The 19074-nt window shown below is 38.1% G+C and overlaps 1 protein-coding gene across 3 annotated transcripts in view; it reads right to left on the reverse strand.

The window, feature by feature from the left end:
- Positions 1–1217: 1217 nt before the first annotated feature.
- Positions 1218–19074, reverse strand: part of MGAT4C (MGAT4 family member C) — a 495008-nt gene continuing 477151 nt past the window's right edge. For 2 of the 3 annotated variants that reach the window (XM_074869407.1, XM_074869408.1), the window contains 3 exons: positions 9569–9724; positions 4862–5009; positions 1218–2977 (listed from right to left, as the gene is read on the reverse strand). In XM_074869407.1, the coding sequence (XP_074725508.1) occupies positions 1821–2977; positions 4862–5009; positions 9569–9724 (1461 nt within the window). In that variant the 3' untranslated portion in view covers positions 1218–1820. Of the gene's footprint in view, positions 2978–4861; positions 5010–9568; positions 9725–19074 lie in introns of those variants that run through there. The other variant, XM_074869409.1, reaches the window with a different exon arrangement.

Here is a 19074-nt window from a genome sequence, read left to right on the forward strand (position 1 = left end):
TACGTATACGATGAATAGAGCTTTAGGTGCGTATTAACGAACAAAGAAACAAAACCTTTATTTCAGAAGAGGATGCTTTTCTGAATTATGTAGAAGCATATATCAGAAGATTTATTTTAAAATGTAGCTTACCTCTGTATTGGGGGATTTGCCAAACCTGGACCTGAATTTATCAGGATTTATGAACCAGGAAAAGCAATTGTATTGCTGTTTTCTGTAGATTTTTGAATAATTTACCCTTCTGAAATTGCCATGTTAGGTTTGGATATACTGAATACAGTAGTTAGTTCACTCTTGGTCAGTGCAGGCATTCCTGAAATTTAATCCTTGCCTTCCAGGTTTGAGTAAAACCCATACATGCAATTAGATGATAACCACAGTATTCATGAGACTGACAATACAGTGTTCATCTGTGTCACATTTGATACTCATGTATTTCTTAGTGTGTCTACTGAGAGAGTCCGGAGAAATTCTTAGAGGAAAAACCCCCGTAGATTCTGCTAACCCAAATGTAATGCATATAGTATAAATCATCTATCTATACAGCCTCCCTCTGTGATGCACTACAAGCTGAGAGCTGACACTGAAGTAATGATAACTGAGGGAACTTTTCTACTTATTGGTTAAAGCCAGGCAAAGTAAGCTTTCAGGGAATAACCAGAGGCAGCGGAAAGATGTCTACAAAAGTAACATGATCAGAATTAGAAAACTTAAGAAAAAAAAAACCTGATTTAGAAACATATTGATTTTTCACTGAATCAAGATTCTTCATTTTGTGTCTGCTCTGTTGGCTAGAGATCATCCAGGAAAGACTGGTGATTACATTCACCTCCAACTGATTAACCGGGTACACATTACGTTTGTATCATACATGGGCTGTACATGTAGACATGGAAGGCATAACATTTGTTGGAAAGCATGTTGTAATATTCAGCTACGTGCAAATTTCTCAGGGGGGGTTCTGCATATTGTGAAGGAACATAAAATGTTGAAGCTGAGATCTGTTAAGATGCCTGTCTAAGAACAGTGTTGCCCTTGAGGTGCTTGGGTTTGATAGTGACATCTGTACTCAGGCAGAATGCTTGCTTACTGTGAGGCGTTTTGTTCGAATAAGGAGAGTAAATTGGTCCCCTAAATATTACAGAATCCAGGTAGTGCTTGTTTCAGTGAAAGGGCCCAGGAGAAAGAACAAAGGATATTTGTTGAGACAGAATAACAGATGCAATTATCTATTTTTTACACAGTTGTCATGTCAGATTTATAATTTTACATACATTCCCTTTTGAAAAGAAGTTGCAATGATTAGCCACACAATTTTCTTACAGTGCTTAGAATGAAACTGCCACTTTCAGGACAGATTTCCTTGTCACAACTGCCTTTAAAAGAAACATACCACCAACTATTGTACAAATGCATACTATGAAAACATTTTAAATTTATATGTGCGTAAGGTGCAATCCAATTTCTTTTCACAACATACTGGTCATAGCTTTAAACCTTTTGGTAATTATAGGATGTTTTGTTTTGTTCTGTTTAGTCCAGAAGATCTCTCTTACAGAGAAATAATAAAAAAAGGGGTTCAGGATCTCAAGCGAGGTTTTAGAACTTTGCATTTCTTATAAAATTCAAAATTTTCAACAAAGTGTTTGTATATTGCCTGGCCAAACTAGTAAAAAATAAATTGCTTTGCTTGTTTTGTGATTTCCCCAGATTTTCTGTGTCTCTAGTGAAGAGTTGGAAATGTCAGTTTTTCTGGGGAATGGCACCAGTTGGGACCCAGGTGACTGTATGCACTCTGTACCTTCTCAGGTGGCTTTGCTTTATTGATTTGGTGTTTGAGAAGTCCAGATGCTAATGCTCCTAATGATCAGCCATTCTTTTTGACTTTTGGTAACAAGTATTCTCATGCAGTTAATATCAAACAGAACTTTGTGCTCTACATCTGTTATTTCAAAATTCCCATTTCTGAATTCCCCTAGTCTCAAGTAAGTAGTACATTTTCTCCCTTTTTTACTCCCTACAATCTTTTCTCCTACTTCCAGGGCTCCATGATGCAAAATGTCATTTTGCCGGTCTTCAGTTCCAGTGACAACTTTAATTTTACTGATTTTAATTGGCTTTTCAAATACAATCCCATAGAAGTCTCCAGTAGAAGGAGCTTTGCCCCAGAAGTACTCATCAATGCTGCTGTAAGCCTTGCTTGCCTCATAGTTTTCAAATACATTCATGTTGGTGTGCAAGTTTGCAGGTGGGTTGTCAGGGATATCAAATGATTCCTCTTCAAAATCATCATCCTTTAGCTTGTTTTCAGCTCCTTTGTAAGATGAGTAGTATCCCATGTGCTGGAACAGAGATGGCTTAAAACGTATCACTTCCTTTTGAGCTAACAACCCACGAAAGTGGATGAGCAGCCAATCGCAAGGCATTTCTTGGTAGAACATCAACAAAAAATGGGCCAGGCGTGGGAGGTCATGGGAGTGGTAAAGCTTTCCAATGTACCCCAGCTTGGAGAATTCTAAAGTCACCCAGTAGGATCCTTCTCGTGAGGTAATTACTTTCTTAACAGCAGTCAAAAAATTCTTTGAACAGCGAACGTCATCTTCTAGCATCACATAATAGTCAGAAAGATTAGCACAAAAATTAAGAAGGAAAGCATAATCTACATTTTGTTTGGATCGAAACTTCACACGGTCCTCTGGGTCATTGTAATTTCTCTTGAGGCCATCCAGTACAGGATAATACTCCTCAGGGACGTGAATAACTATTAATCTGCCTGCAATTATGTGATGTGCAAATTTCTGTGAAATATCTTGGACCATTCCTTCACACCAGGCTGAGTCAAAATCTGCCAGCTGCACTACCACTGCGATTTCTTTGAGTTCCTCATAACTTGACTGCTCAAATATGGACTTGATGGTCTCAAGCAAGTAGTTTCCCTTTTTCCGTTTCACAGATGATAGCCCAATTGTAAGATACCCTGTACAAAAGACAATTCAAACAAAAACTTGAGTATCTGATGTTGGAAACTATTTTGCCACAAAGCTATCCTCCAGAGCTGTGCTTATATTAAATAAATCTTTTGAATGGTGAAGACTGAGAAATTTACTATGTGAATTTATTAAGCTACATGCAACAAAAGACATTTATTGCCTTTTCATGAAAGAAGAATCATATTGCATGCAAATAGACATATGGAAACTATTGCATTCAACATTCACTTAATAACTGCAAGGAATGGCATGGAGCGGAAAAAAGCCAAAGCAATGTGCATGTATATGCCTGGTAGAGGAAACCACATAGACAATGATAAGGCTGTAAAATCTGCTAAAAGAAAAGGGATTATGAGATATAATTCAGACAATATTTTTAAAGGAACTATGAAATGCAGCACAAAAATGTGAGCTATAGATTAATTGCCAAACTTTTATCATTGTAAGCACTCTACAAGACTAGTTACACTTATGCATAACTTTATAGTTTTATGAATGTTGCATGGATAATTTTTTTCTGTATGTTCATTTTTAACTGAATCTGTCCAGTTTTTCCTTGCTAATAATTCTTCTTCTAACCCCCTTTCAGGACTCATTGAGCATGTTACAGGGAGCTCCCTCTTGCAAGATGTAATTTAGATATTATTTTAAAGTAGAAGAGAACTTACTACTGCATACCTGTGCTTGTATAAATAATTTTTAATGCTGTTACATCTTTCCAGGGAGAAATGCATCTTAATTATATGGGAAGAATTTTCATCTCTGCTGTTTTGGAGTCACTGCCACTGCATTTTTACCAGCAGCCCAAATATTTTTTTTCAGATATTTGCTAATATAGCTCAATTTTTCTAACTTCCAATGTAAAAAATGTTAAGACTTTATAACTGATAGGGCATACTTCAGTTGAACCTACTCCAACTTTCTTAAAATATTGTGGTTTGTAAAAGACTGCTCTGATAAAGTGATTCAGAGTTTCCCTCGAGGCTTAAGTCTGATCAAAATGCAGTTGTACAAGTGAAGTACAACCCTCTGAAGCCATTTATGCTGACTATAGAACCCCAAATTTCTCAAATCTAATTTGAACAAACTTTACTTTATAGCTTTCTATGAAGATCAACAACTCACAGATTATTTTATTTTACCTTCTGTGCTTGGACTTCAGAGCCTTGTTTATGTTTGTGAAATGATTGATTTGGAACCCAAAGGACACCTGTCCAAAAGCCCTAGCTTTATGAAATATGGCCATATTTCACTTCAAGATGAAAGTTTTGAACCCTGCCTGAAGTCAGAATAACTAGATAGTCCATCTGTAGATGGCTGTGAGAAGAATCCTCTTTACTGTCCTCGTAATAGCACAGTTCACCTCCCTTGTTATCACAGCTAAAGGAACAAGGAGATCCATTCACAGCTGCTGGACTGGCAAAACAGGGGACCTAGCTACATGATCCCAAGCATACCTTAGACTGGATTTACTGGCTACACAGACAGAGGCCCACAGTATGGTCTCAGAGGGTGGTTACAGACCATCACCAGCACATGCCTTGCTCCTGCTTTCTAAATCATCTCCCTCTGGCCTTGGGGGAGATCCACAAAAATATGCTCACACAGATCATCCAGGGGCTGCCTGCAGGATGACTACAAGCCAAGCATTTGGTCAGAAGGTAACCAGGCTGTGGGGCAGTCACTGCTAGGGCTGAACTAGCAGCTGCCCAGGAACTGCCTATGCAGATAGAGCAACCTGTCCCACTAACTCTCTGAGATTGTCACTGATTAACTCAGCCCCTCTTGCCTAGAAATACCACAGGGACTCTATGGATTTCACCCATTTTTAAATTACTTCATTTTATAACATTCAGATTGCAGTTACTTACTTTTCCTTGGCAAAGGCGTGCCAGCTAGGTAGCGATAGGAAATGTTTATAGATCCTGAGAAATTAGACAAATCTTTAAAAGTGTGAACATAGCGCTCTGGGTTGAGCTGGTGCGTGGCTGTTTCTCTGATTAATTGCTTGTCCCCTTCCTATTAGTGAGAAAACAAAAAGAATAGGAGAGGGAGAGAGACAGAGAGAAACACATTTGTGAATGCCAGCCAGAGAGGAAACACGGACAGGCAGGTTTCCAAGAATAACATTTTTCAGTGTCAGCTTTCGTGAAAGCATGTAGATGTCACCTCATTTTTTCTAAAAACCCATTACTGAATATCATACATTTTTGGCTACAGAAAATCTACCATAACCCTTCAGATTATGGTAACAGGAAAAGGAAAAAAAATAGTATTTTGGACCAAAACTCTGGAAAGGTTGCAAACACTAAATTATTGCCAAAAATTCTGCAGTATTCAAAATAGGGATAAGAAAGCATCAGTCAGCAACAGATGAGATAATTTTCATAGATGGAGAAGTGGGGGAGATTTTTTGAAAATGTTTTCAGTGATTAAAAAAGCTACCAAAACTGTTGCAAAGGAAAGATGAAACTAGATCCTAGCATCTGGCTCATTTTGCCAGTTTTCTGAGTAGCTCTGACTCAGATCTGTGATAAGAAGAAATGCATGTGATCATCCACACAGCCAAAGCTTTCTCTGGATTTAGTGAACACTGTTTGATGGTACAGAAAAAAGGCAAATTTATCACTATGCCTCCTTTCCTGCCTCCTTCTCCTGTCTTTTTCTTCCAAGAGGCTTCCCTAACTGTAGTAAAGTTGCACAAGGGAAGGAGCGGCTTCATCAGCAGTGCCCTATTCATAAGCTCAGTTGTGTCTCAGGGAAAATCAGTTTCTTAATCCTTAAGAAAAGGGAAAATATCTAACAGGTTGTAGTGTCATGAGACTGAATTTAAAGGAAGGAATGCTTATTTAATTTACATGGCTTGATTCTAGTCTGATGATAGGCCAGTGTATGAATGAGTTAATTTCTTCTGATGTGTACAGTATGTTAATGCACTAAAAACTTCCTGATCTGTCATTAAGTGGGAGCATTGTGCAGCAATAGTACTGCTGCTAACAAGAACAACCATGGAAACAGTAAACAGCACTCATAGTTAATGGTATAATTATTCAAAAATGTGTCAAAGATGTATTTTATAGCACAAAGAAATATTTCTGTAGACTGATCCTAGGTTCATTTTAAGTTCATTATTTTTCTTTCATAGAAGTAGTAAATAATCTACCTCTGAGCTTAGTAAAGATCTTTGGCAGACATCCAGGGACATCTACCTGCACTGTTATGCTCTCTTGATCTGTATTGTCTCTTCAGTCATTTCTTTCTAGTGCTGCTCTGCTACTCTGCATTTGCTCATAAGTTATGAGAGGAAGGTTTATGTTGATCAGATGCCAGATTAAAAGGTAACTCAATGAGCTAGGAGGAGAATGCATCAAAAATTCAGGAGATTTTCCATGAAAAATGTCAAATGGAAAAATAAATAGGCTGGTCCAAAAACTTTCTTTTTTTAAAACAGCCTTCTTTAATGCCAAAACATCATGTGTCATTGGTTCCAGAATGGAGCACCAAAATTCTTTGTTTTGTAAGAAGGTTTTGGAATGGAAACCCATTCTTCTGAGGTTTTTCTACATAAAAAGTTTCAAATTGTTTAGAAATAGGGAATGTCAGGACAAAATGTTTTGATTTTAACAAGGAAAATATTTAAACTAACCACAGAAATGTTCCTTTTATTTATTTATTTATTTTTTCCTCTTTAAGAAATGCCTTTTGTGGCTAACAATCTCTTTTTAAATTGCTGTTTTCATTTTGTTGAATAAAACCCAAAACTGAAATAATGGATTTTTCAAAAAATTTAAAATCTGGTTCTTCTACCTCTGACTACTATGCAGAGGTCAGTGAAGCTGAAGAGCTTGACTAGCTCTCTTTAGCTGTCATCTTTAATTTTTTTGTATGATGTTTCTGGCTTTCATTTGTTACCTAACCTCTGACTTACATTCCAGTGTTTGCTGGAGCTTGGGAGGTTCCTGTGGGTGCCATGGGGTGAAGTGCCAGAAGTTCTCTATTCTTTAGAGAGATACTCTGCTCCACCAAGGATGTTGTGTCAGCTACAATATTGTTTTCATAGTGCCCAAAATAATGATTAGTATTCATAGAAGTGTGCAGAACGCATGTTTCACTTACAGTTCACTTACAACTCAGAATATGTATTAAAACATCACTGCATATGTTGTGATATCTGGTTATATTTAATTCAGTATGTCTTCAAAATATTCGATCAGATGTTCACACACTGCAGATGAAGCACCTTAAACTGCTCTGCTGACACATGTGCATCAGCACTGTCTGATATACTCCCTATCAAACATACTTAAGCAGTCTTCCCAGGTGGGCCCTTACTTTCCATTTCCGCAGCAAATGCCCTGCAGAAAACAGTGAAGGGATTCTTTGGACATGTGAGAGTCTCTGAGCAAAAAGGAAAAGTTCTCCTCTCCCTTCTTTAGATTTGCCACAATGAATCTCACTTTGATATTCTAATGTCTTGGAAAAGGTCACTCATCTCATCTTAGATCTGGTGAAAGAGATACCAGCCCTGCATCCCTTTGCACAGCCTGATGCCTGAGACTGGGAAGAGAAACTCAGGGTCAGTTGCCTTCCTCTATCAGTTACCTTCAGGAGATACTCCAGCAGGAGACTTGTTACAATGAGAAAGTCAGAGGGCTTTCAGGGCTCTGAAGATTTTCAGATTCCCATTCCCTGAGGGGAACTGGTTAGTCTGCTATCCTTGAAAGCTATCCCCAAGCGTATCTCTCCTCACCACCAACACTGAAACTGCTCATCTTTTACCTCAGCAGAGAAAACACACCAGACAAGTTAATGGATCTGTCAGACATGGTCAAGAAAGTTGAAAATAAAAATAAATAAATCAAAAAGTCAACAGCTTAACACATTTGAAAAACGCTTGATGGACCATAAAGTATCAAGAGACCCGGGAGAACTGTCAGGAGACTTGGCAAGACTTGGATGAGAGCTACATGAATGCAAACATGCCAGAACTGAGATGAGAGAAGCAATGAGAGAGTGAATTTCTAAAAAGGGGGGGAAAAAGAGGAAATTAAAGAGTAAGACAGTGAGCCATCTGGGGAGCTGGCAAATAGGACAGGAAAAGATTTCAGAAACAAACCAAGAGGAACACATTAGCAGTGATAATAAAAGCACTTTCAGAAACATCTGGGGGTCTTTGAAGCAATTAGTAAATGGAGAAAAAGCATCAGGGAAAATACCACTGGGAAAAAAAAAAGGTGATAAGCCAGGTCACATTCAATCACAACCAAGAAATCATGAATAAATAAAACATAGTGCAAAATCTTAGTGCAAGTACTGTTAGAGAAAGCAGTATGTCTGTAATGGAGTAACATGCTAGAAGCATGGGTTATCTTTTCAATGGTTTAAAAAGTACTAGTCTTAATAATATTGTAAATATTTACAATGTTGTTATAAGTGATGTTATAAGTAAAATATTTTAAATTAAAATCACTAGCAAGTTACCTATGGTTCTGATAAATTAATGTAAGGATTTCACTGTTTCTTTCACACTTTTCTTTTCACATCCAGCTGAGACTGGATTCACCATTCAGAATATTGGAAAGCCCATACGGTCCCAGTTTGATGAATCAAAGGGTGGCATAGAGGATTAGAAAGCCACTCAGTAGTTCAATCCAAGATCAAGAGGACTGTGAAATCATATCACAGTGTTACCTATACAGTTTAGTCATTTTACTATTTGCAAGCTCCAGTTATTAAGCTACAATGTTCTTTTACTGGGCACAGTCCAACCTCTGAAGAAGTAGAAATTCAATCCATTAATCAAGTCTTTAGGGTTTACTTGACATTTATCACTGAGACACCCATAGGTTACATATAAACTGTAGAGTTATGTTACAATGTCAGTAGCTTACTTGTTGAAATTCCTAACATAAATCTTTACATGAATCTTTTTCACAATCATAAACTTACACTAGGTATCATTTATGTCTAATTGTTAACACTGTAGCACTGAACCCACCAGATTCAAATCTGAGATACAGAAAGTGAGAAAACCACAAAATAAAAGTACTAAAAAGAAATTATTCATGCAAGGAGCTTAAAATATATGGAATTAGTGTAAGTTCTCTTCTATAATTGTATTTCTATAATATTGTTTAATACAGTATTCACACATGAGATTTGCAGTGTGAACTGAAAATTGAGCTCCTAGCTCACATGAATATTTCAGATGTAGGCAAATTTCAACATTAAAATGGAGGGAAATCCAGAAGTATGGAAAATACAGGGGATGTTTTGACTCAAAGGAAGGTAACTGATGGAGATACCTCCATGTTTTGGTACATTCATTATCTCCCATACTTCCAATAGACAATGACATATTTACTTCTGTGAAAATGACTGTTAGGGTCTTACTGACACAGCCTGTGTGCAATATATATTGATACGATGGCTTAATCATAAAGGACACATTTGGAGGATACTTCATTGTTAATGGTACACTAACAGGTGAAATTGCAAGAATTATGAACTTTACTGCTTAACTATGGATGTGTCCTGTTCGTTGTTCGAGGATCGTTTCTTCCATCTAAGAAACTTACCAAAACATAGCTGTCTTCAATGTACAAGTTCATGAACAGCAAGCAAATGACAAGGACTCCTAAGAATGACACTGCTGATCGTTTCCGCAGGCATCTCATTTTATTAAAATATTTCAAGCTGTGTCTCATGTGAAGAAAGGCATACAGTAGTGTCACCTATGAAAGAAAACCACAGTATTACAAGAACTGCCCATCTGATAAACATGATAACAAAACAACTTACCTTCAGATGTAGCAAATCCTTTCAAACATGCATATACTATACGCTTTAAGGTGGAATTAATTTCATTTAATCATTGTCATCGTCAAGTTTAATATACAATTCTATCCATAATTTAAGCTTCCTTTTTGTCTTTTTTTTTTTTTTTTTTTTTTTTTTTTTCAGTAAAGAAAAAAGCACACTTTTTCCTACCCATTTTAAGCTAGAATTATGATGTCACTGTGGCAGGAGTGCATGAGCAGTTCGGTTTCCCATGTATAACTGTCAGATCCCAACCTGATGGTGAGGGATGATGTTGTGCATTGTTGCCCTGTGTACCCGTGTCTTGTTCCAAAGACAGCTCAGGCCAACAGGCGAGGAAGAATCTATTGCATAACTCAGTATTGCCAATAGGAGAATTCTGGATACCAGAACTGCCAGGCACAAATGAGGTACCTTCCCTGCAGTGAGAAGGCAGTATCAAGACTGTGCAGCATCCCTTAGCCTTAGACCTCTGTACTGGAATGGAATAACTCTCACTGGAGGTATCACTTTCTCCAGGAAAAGAAAGGTGGATGTCTACCTTAGACCAGACATTTCTAAGCAAATTATTGGGAAGTCCTTAGTGCCCCAATTAGATTAACCAGACAAAAAAGGTTGGAATAGAGGATCAGAAAGCCACTCAGTAGTTCAAATTAAGATCAAGAAAGAGCACTGTCTAGGCATATCACAATGTTACATATTCAGTTTAGCCATTTTACTATTTAAAAGAACATGAATGCTGTTCTTGGCTACCAAATCATAAGCATTAACTTGTGTAGGACTACATGTGTTTGAACAAGATCTGGCCACAAACTAAAGAAACATACTCCAGATTGGACTGCCCAAACTTTGAGGGATTCTTAACTAAAAAGTAGATTATATATGGCTATTGTCCATAACAATGTCTGATTTTCTATCAAATTTAATATATAGAAGTCATGTACAAATGGAGAGTTCAAAGGCAGCCTATATGAAGTAGTAAATAGCACTGCATGTGCAGTGGTTAAACCCTGCATTTAAATACCTTCATTTCTGAAAGTGCTGAACATCTAAACTGACACAAAATAGCCCAGATTAGGAGTTCCATAAAAGATTTATCATGTCATATAGAAAGGTTTCTGGCCAAATAACAAAAAACCCTTCCAAGTGCAAAATTCAATCTATATGTGCTTTGCCAAACTGATTAAATATATCTAGCAGTCTAAAATATGAGTCCATTAAACTCTAGAGAACAGGGAGGCAAATACATCAGGTATTAGTAACACAAATGTTTAACTGCAAGGTTTTGTACGTATAGATTCAAGATGAAATGCAGTAAATAGACACTGTTTGTACACAGAATGATTTTAAAATCACTATGTTGAGAATAAGAACAACTTACATGTTGCATAAAGGAAAAAAAAAAAGGAATTAGTAACAGTATAGATTTCTGTCCCTATTTGAGGTTGGGCTGAATTGCAGCAGACTGATTATGCTAAAGCTGAAAAAGCCCAATGTAGCTATTTTTTAAGTTACAGCAATGATTTCCTTTTCCTTAATATCTAATGAAAATAAACATCAGGAATGAGCTGTCAGGGCCATGAATCTCCAAACTCTTGCCCTGCCTGCACCTGTGACAGCACAGTGGTTGCTGGGTGTCTGTGGATTTCAGCAGGTTGTTGTGGAAATGCAAGATCGCCCCTGTTTTAGGAAAGACCATGTTACACATACAGTTTGGGTTTTGGTTTTGTTTCTTTCCCCCCCCCCCCCCCCCCCCTCTTTTTTCTCCCAGTATAACTACTGATTTTCAAAGCAATACACTCTTTTAAAAACTTATCAGAGGATCACTGGGTGGATTAAATACTGACACTTCTCAGATAATGGCATGAACTAGCCTGACTATTGAAAATTCAAGTCGTCTGAGTCAGAGTGCTTGCAGCCACTGGCAGCTTCAGGTGTAGAGGTGTGCTACAGCTGCACATACTGATTTTTTTCTTTGGAAAACATAAATGTTTTTTCAGTCACATGATGACTGTATATGCCATATTTGCTGACTGGACCATGGTATTACATAGTTCCCTCATCTTTGTGCTGAGCAGCCTGACAGAAGTCCTTAAGCGTGAGGAGGGGAACTTAAAACTGTATTTGCTGCTCATATTATATTAGTTTTTCCCCACTGCAGTTTTCATTAGTTCATTACTAAATTGGATTAGGAATAAAAAATGAGGGAATTACGTGGGTGAGACTGGAGGAACATAGGACTGTCATTACTAAAGCTGATGTACAGAAAGAGAAGAGTCCGGTATGGCCACCATTCAGAGGAAAACATTTGCATTTCTTGTGTTGTTTTCACATAAAGTGACATGAAGTGACATTCCTGTTTTACAGCCAGAGTCCATGAAACAGTTGAAAGCAAAACACCATTCCAGTGAGGTTTCTTTGTTCATAAGACCTATTGGTAGGTTCATACCAACGGAAGGCTCTAATTAGGATGCGACCAGTTATGGACCCCGCATCACAGAGGAGGCACTGAGGCCATCACTAACACCAGATAGCGCAGACGCGCACTTGCCAGCTTTCAACCTGCTCCTAAACCCATTCCTTCCAACCAGGTACTATTTGTTGTACTTATACTGTAAGGCTTTACCTAAAAATGTGCACAGGCTTATACATATATACATACAAAATTGCTTATATCTTCCTAGAACTTCTGCTTCTTGCAGCTCCATTTCCAATCTGTAACATTGCATTGTGGAACACTACGCAAGTGAAATTTGCAGGAAAAAAAGGTAAATTTTACCTTTTGTGGTGTCAGTCATCTTTTGAAAAACAGCCTCAGAACTTCCCACAGTGAGACCCCTGATGTTCTTTAAGACAATTTGAGCAGAATAGTCACCATTACTCAAAAATAAGACTTTGATATTGAAAAAAAGGCTTCAATTCATAATTAAATTCTGAAGTCACAGCTTTGCTTGAAGATTTTCTGCCTTCATTATCCATGCACAATTAAGTAACTATCAGGGTGGTATAAATGCAATTTGTTTCATAAAGCTGGCATTAAGCAGTTAAATGTAATAATTAATAAACATGCATGAATTGTAAATCTTTTCTTTTCTAAATGAGATGTATTGTTTTCCTCAGTCTCTTCAGAGAGAACTCTTAACACCTCAGATCCCTATGCACATGTATGTGTTGCTATCACACATACATGTGCAGTTTACACAGTAATATGAAACTGTAATTATTTCAACTTTCTTAAATGGTACAGCAATGAAAAGGCAGTGAGCTAAAAAGTGCAATGACATACCTTTACAGTGTGAAGAAGCTGTTCTTTATAGGATCTGCAGAGGTATGAAAGCTGTGTAAAGGCCAAGACTGATTTTCACATGATAATGGAATGTTTTCTCTTGCAGAATTTGCAACACAGAAAAATTTTAAAAAAATGTTTTAAAAAGCAAATCCTGAATGACCTTCCAGTAAGAGTCTGCTCTTAATAAGCCAAGTCCTTGAAACCAAAAAAACTAAATTAAAATATTTAAATTTAAAGGTGTTAAAATTTTAAAATGTATTTCAATTTTGATGTCAGTGTAGCTGTTCCCAAGAGGAAAATATGAAACAAAACAAGATTTTTTTTCTTTATTTTCCTCTTTTCAGAGGAAAACGTTTTTTTTGCCAGCCCCATAATAATTTCTCCAGACCACATACATGCACACACACTGTGGTGAACCATTTCTAATTCATCACTTTCTGACAATAGTACAGATTTGTGCTTTGTCCTGCTTTCAGAGATTATTGTTCACTTTTCAGATCTGTTTCCTCCTCAAACAGATATATAAAAAGGCCTTGTGGTGTTTCTTTACCCTTAAGTATGCCAACCCAAGTTACTGATTTAGCCTTAACTAACCAATACAAAGATAACATGCAAAAACCCATGACTGGGTTATTAAACCCCTTGTGAACTTCATTGCAATCCCTGATTTGACTAAGACACTCAGAAGCAGTTACTTCATTCCTCAGCCTTGTGACATACCATTCCACCATTATGTAACTGAATTGCTTTACTTGCAGTTCTTAATTCTTGTTCAGTTTGTTTTTCAGCTTTCCTTTTTGGAAGGCTGCACATGATGCCTCAAGGATTGCATTCAGTCCTCTTTACAAAGTGGCAGAGGAAACACTTTCAGAAGGAAAAAAGGAAGAAAAGAAAGAAAAAAAGAAATTTTTTTTACATGGTTATTATTAAATTTTGCATGTGTCATGGTCCTCTTATGTAAGATGAAAAAACCAAACACTAGGTTGTGATACACATTTGAGCTACAGTTCATAGTGAACTAGAGAATTTTAATGGATAGGCTATTCCATAGGGCTCAGATAGACTCACAGCAAGATTCACTGTCTCTCTCACTGAAATCCTGAAAGTACATATAAAATGTTTAAGGCTAACAGGCAAGATGTTTGCTGTCACTGGCAGCAGGGAAGTAAAAACTGGTCTGAGGGAAAGGAAGGTTTAATTCAGGATGAGGCTAACAAATTCAGAGGGTAGATCTCAGGTTTTAAACTGGCCATAAGTACATTTTATTTGATGACTTACCATTGTGTAGCTCCACATGCTCAAAATAAATGGTTTAAAGATTATCATGTCTTCTGAAATTTATATTCTAGATACATAAAGTTAAAAAAGAGGTATATAAGTAGGCAGATTACTCGAGATTAGCACTTATAAAGGATGGGAAAAAGAGGTAGGTTTTAACCAAGGATTTGAAAGGCATATTGATCCTTGATCCACAAAAAGTGAGAGATTATTTCAAGCACTGATGTAGCATACAGATATATACAGACCCCAACAGTTTGGGAAAAGAGATGAGAGTTTGGGAGGAAACATGCTTCAGCCAAGGCAAGTTACCAAATAATACAGAAATGTTAATAGCTTAAATTCAATGTGAGTATTGGAGGGCAAAGTGTCTTTCTTGTCTGACAGCTTCAGAGTGATATAAAATGGAGCTGCAAAACTTACTTTGGCCATAGCACTCTGAGAAAAATGTAACGTATTTGTTCTGGCATGGAGGAGTCAAGTCTACTCAAGGGGAAGAGATGACTAAGATGTGTGAAGACATACTGACTTAGATGGTAAAACGCTATCTAATCCATCACTGGATGGATGGCTGTGTATACCACTGGATATATTTTATCAAGTAATTTGTAGTGTAAAAGATGGGGTTTAGAAAAATGATGCAGACAATGAGTTAATGGCATGTGGAAAGAGCCTGGAAGGCAAGAAAAAATGACAAAGATATCCAAAATAGCCCTGAAGTTCTGCTCCACAGAGACAAAGCAAAGGGGGAAATAAAACAGCATAGGCATAAAGAGGGAAGAGAGAACTCACTGTAACATTCAGAGAGAGTGAGAATAGAAGCTCAGGAGTGGGGGTTTAGGCTGCCCTAGAAATATAGGCAGATATCCTTGAGCATTGAAAATAGTACTGGGAACTGTTCAGAGGAAAGAATTTCTAGAAAGATGAGGATAGCGATTGAGTTAAATAGAATCTCAATAGATTTTATCTATTGACTCATCAATGAATGAAAGGAAGACATGGATGCAAGCACTAATAGATTCAACAGCAAGCTAAAACTTTTATGGACAATTAGCATGCAGTACATTACTATAGTATGTGCGTACAAGCATTATCACATACTACGGGCTATCAGGCAAACCAAATTCCTTGAGTTTATTAGTCATCAAACTGAGTAAACTAGAGGGACACCCTAGTCTGAAGACACCCCTGCAGATTTCAGTCCCTTCACCCAAAGCACAGACTATATGAGCTGATCTCTCAGCAACACTTACTCTGTGAGCTAACTTTTGCATCAAGGTCCCACAGTCTCTTACCTGAGTTTTATAGCTAAGAGCTTGTCCTTTGCCATAATCAAATACCCTGGACATCACTGTTGTAATGGAGTTGCACAAAGATATAGACAAATTTATTTTTGTGGTGAAAAGGAAATCAATGTAGGTGTCTGACCAAAGCCAACTAGGCTTAATGAGAAAAGTTTCATCTGACCCTGGCTAAATTTGGCCATGGTTTTCTCTACAGCACATCCTGTAGTCTCATATAACAGAAAGGTGAGTAGCTTTTTCACAGAACTGCAGAATCGCAGACTGGTTGATGTTTGAAGGGACCTCCGGAAGTCATCTGGTCCAACCTCCCTGTTCAAGTAGAGTCACTTGGAGCTGGGAGCCCAGGAGTGCATCCAGGCAGCTTTTGAATATCTCCAAGGAGGAAGACTCCACAACTGCTCTGGGCAGCCTGTGCCAGTCCTCAGCCACCCTCACAGTAAAAAAATGTTTCCTGATATTCACAGGGAACCTCCTGTGTTTCAGTTTGTGCCCATTGCCTCTGGTCCTGCCACTGGGCACCACTGAAAAGAGCCTGACTCTGTCTTCTTTGCACCCTCCCTTCAGGTATTCGTATACACTGATAAGATTCCCCTTGAGCCTCCTCTTCTCCAGATTCTTCCTGAATGGTCCCATCTTTCTCAGCCTTTCCTCATACAAGAGATGCTCCAGTCCCTTAATCATCCTTGTGGCCCTTTGTTGGACTCTCTTGAGTATGCCCATGTCTCTCCTTTACTGGGGAGCCTGGAATTGGACACAGTACTCCAGGTGTGGCCTCATCAGCGCTGAGTAGAGGAGAAGTAGCACCACCCTTGACTTGCTGGCAATGCTTTGCCTAATGCAGCCCATGATACCCTTTGCATTTGTGTGAGCCAGCACAGGCAGCACAGGAAAAAACACAAAACCAGAGATGAAATGCAAAGAGTAAATTTATTTTCATTACCTTGCCAACCAGGAGATTCCTGAAGTAACACCCAGGCAGAGGCACACAAGCAGGGACGCTGACACTGTGGAGCTCAGTTCATGCTAGAGGATCACCGAACCTGCTGGTTTTGCCTGTATATCAGGCATAGTTTACCACTGTGCTTTGATCTTTCCCACAGCAGGGCAGGAATCTCAAGGATATTTGATAGGGTGCCTCTAAGTCTATCACAGGCCTGTGTTATCTAAACACAGATGTTCTGCTTGTCAAACACACAAGGCTAAACAACAATTAGTATGATATATCTGTTTTTCAATACCTCAGCTGCAAGTCACTTGAGCGTGTTTACAATACCCCTTGCCAGTCTTCCATTATTTTCCCACAGCCTTTTTTGCTGCAAGGGCACATTGCTGGCTCTTCTTCAACTTCTTGTCCACCACAACTGCCAGGTCCTTTTCTGCTATGCTGCTTTACAGTTGGGTGTCCCCCAGCACATATTGATGCATGGGGTTGTTATTGGTGCAGAACTTTGAGCTTTCCCTTGTTGACATTCATGAGGTTCCTGTCAGCCCATTTCTCCAGCCTGTTGAGGTCCCTTTGGATTGCAGCACAACCCTGTGGTGTATCAGCCACCCCTCCCAGTTTTGTGTTTTCTACAATCATTTAGTCATTTGCAGTCCTGACGTGGAGAAAAAAAAAAAAGAGCCTCATGCAGTTGTATATGTGTATGAATGATGTGGACCAATCATTTGACATAATCTTAACCCAAAAGGTGCTAGCCACTGATTTGTGGTAATCCTCTTCCATCCTTTTCTTGCTTCACATTGTTTGTGGCTTGTCAGAAGGTGGCATTACCAGAGTTGTACAACCCTGAGAGGTTTTATATGATGAGAAACAAGTAATATTTTTTATGATAAGTATGCACTTCTGGGGAGATACTCTTTGTGTAGTATAAAATGGACCTATGCCAGGTATTGAAAGATGTTTTAACATGGCATCCTTACATGTTGTTTCACAGAGCTTACATAATAATGTGCATTTGGGGTTTCCTGCCAGGATCTAAAAGCAATAAATTTTATTGGGTGACTTCCAAATATTTTTCTCCCCCCCCCCTTTTTTTTTTACAAACTTTTTTTTTTTTTTTTTACAAACCTAGTTACACTAGGTTTACCTTTTGCAGAAGAGGAAAAAGTCCATTTAGAAAGGTGGCTAACTGTTATAAAGCAGCTCTCAAACTCATGAGATTCTGCCATATAATTGATTATTTGCACAAAGCCATGTGTCTGTGAAGTTCATGGTACCCCTGGGAAATAATGTAAAATAGATTAGGAGATTAAATGTGAGAAAATTGGTTTTCACTGGCCATATTACTAATCTTTTTCAAAGATAAGTGTTTCATTAAGACTTTCCACTGAGCACCCAGACAGCAGCTTCCTGATCAATAAAATAACTCATTCTATAGAGAAGGCTTAGAAAACTGTGTATGGGTGTGTGGGACCAATAATTTGCTTATTCTTATAAAAAAAAACCTAACAAACTTCAGTAAGTGTTGATCAATAAGCATCTATAAACTGAAAGCAAGTCTTTATAAAACGCTACATTTGTTGCTTAATTTTTTAAAATGTTTTGTGTGCTGAACTTCATATAATGTCACAGACAAAATATACTACTATGATAATTTATTTTCAGTAGAAGCAATCCAGTGTGGACAAGACACATCCAAAATTTGTCATCTTCGGCTCTGATTCTGCAGCCAGATTTACTAACAGAAACCCAACTAATATCGCTGAAGCTATTAATGGATTAAAAAACCAGTAGCCTTGATTGCATTTATTTGATTTTTAACAGATGTCCTGGTTTTAGCCAGTATACAGTTAATTTTCCTTGGGCTGAGAGGGAGCACAGCTGGAGGGCTGGGCCCGGATTGGTCACTGGAATATTGCATAGCATGTGACATCATGCTCAGTATGTAAAGGAGACATGTGCTCTCTCATTTCCATTTTCCGGTCGGTGCGGTGGGATTTTTGGTGCAGTCGGGATCACTGCTGGGGGCGGGCTGCGCACTGGTCACCTGTTGGTGAGCAATTGCATTGTATATTACCCATTTGGACTTACTATTGTTACAGTTGTTTTGTTACTATTACTAAATTTTTTTTTATTCAACCTATTAATTTCTTTTTTTGTCCCTCCCCAATTTCACTGGGCCAGGGGGTGGTGGTGGTGGAGTAAATGACTGGCTACATGGTGATTGGCTACTGGCTGAGTTCAAACCATGACAACAGGAAAGAATTAAAATTATTTTTGCTGTTCAGTGGACTCTGCTATTTATGGGCTAGTCTAGCCTTGATCTATTACATTAATTGATGTTGATTGTATAACTAATGGAGACAGTTTTAGAGATACCATAAAATCTGCAACGTTATCTTGCATTATAATGCAATTAGGACACACAACCTAAGTGAGATCTGTAGTGGG

The sequence above is a fragment of the Strix uralensis genome, chromosome 5 (genome assembly GCF_047716275.1).
Source record: "Strix uralensis isolate ZFMK-TIS-50842 chromosome 5, bStrUra1, whole genome shotgun sequence".
Classification (NCBI taxonomy): Eukaryota; Metazoa; Chordata; class Aves; order Strigiformes; family Strigidae; genus Strix; species Strix uralensis.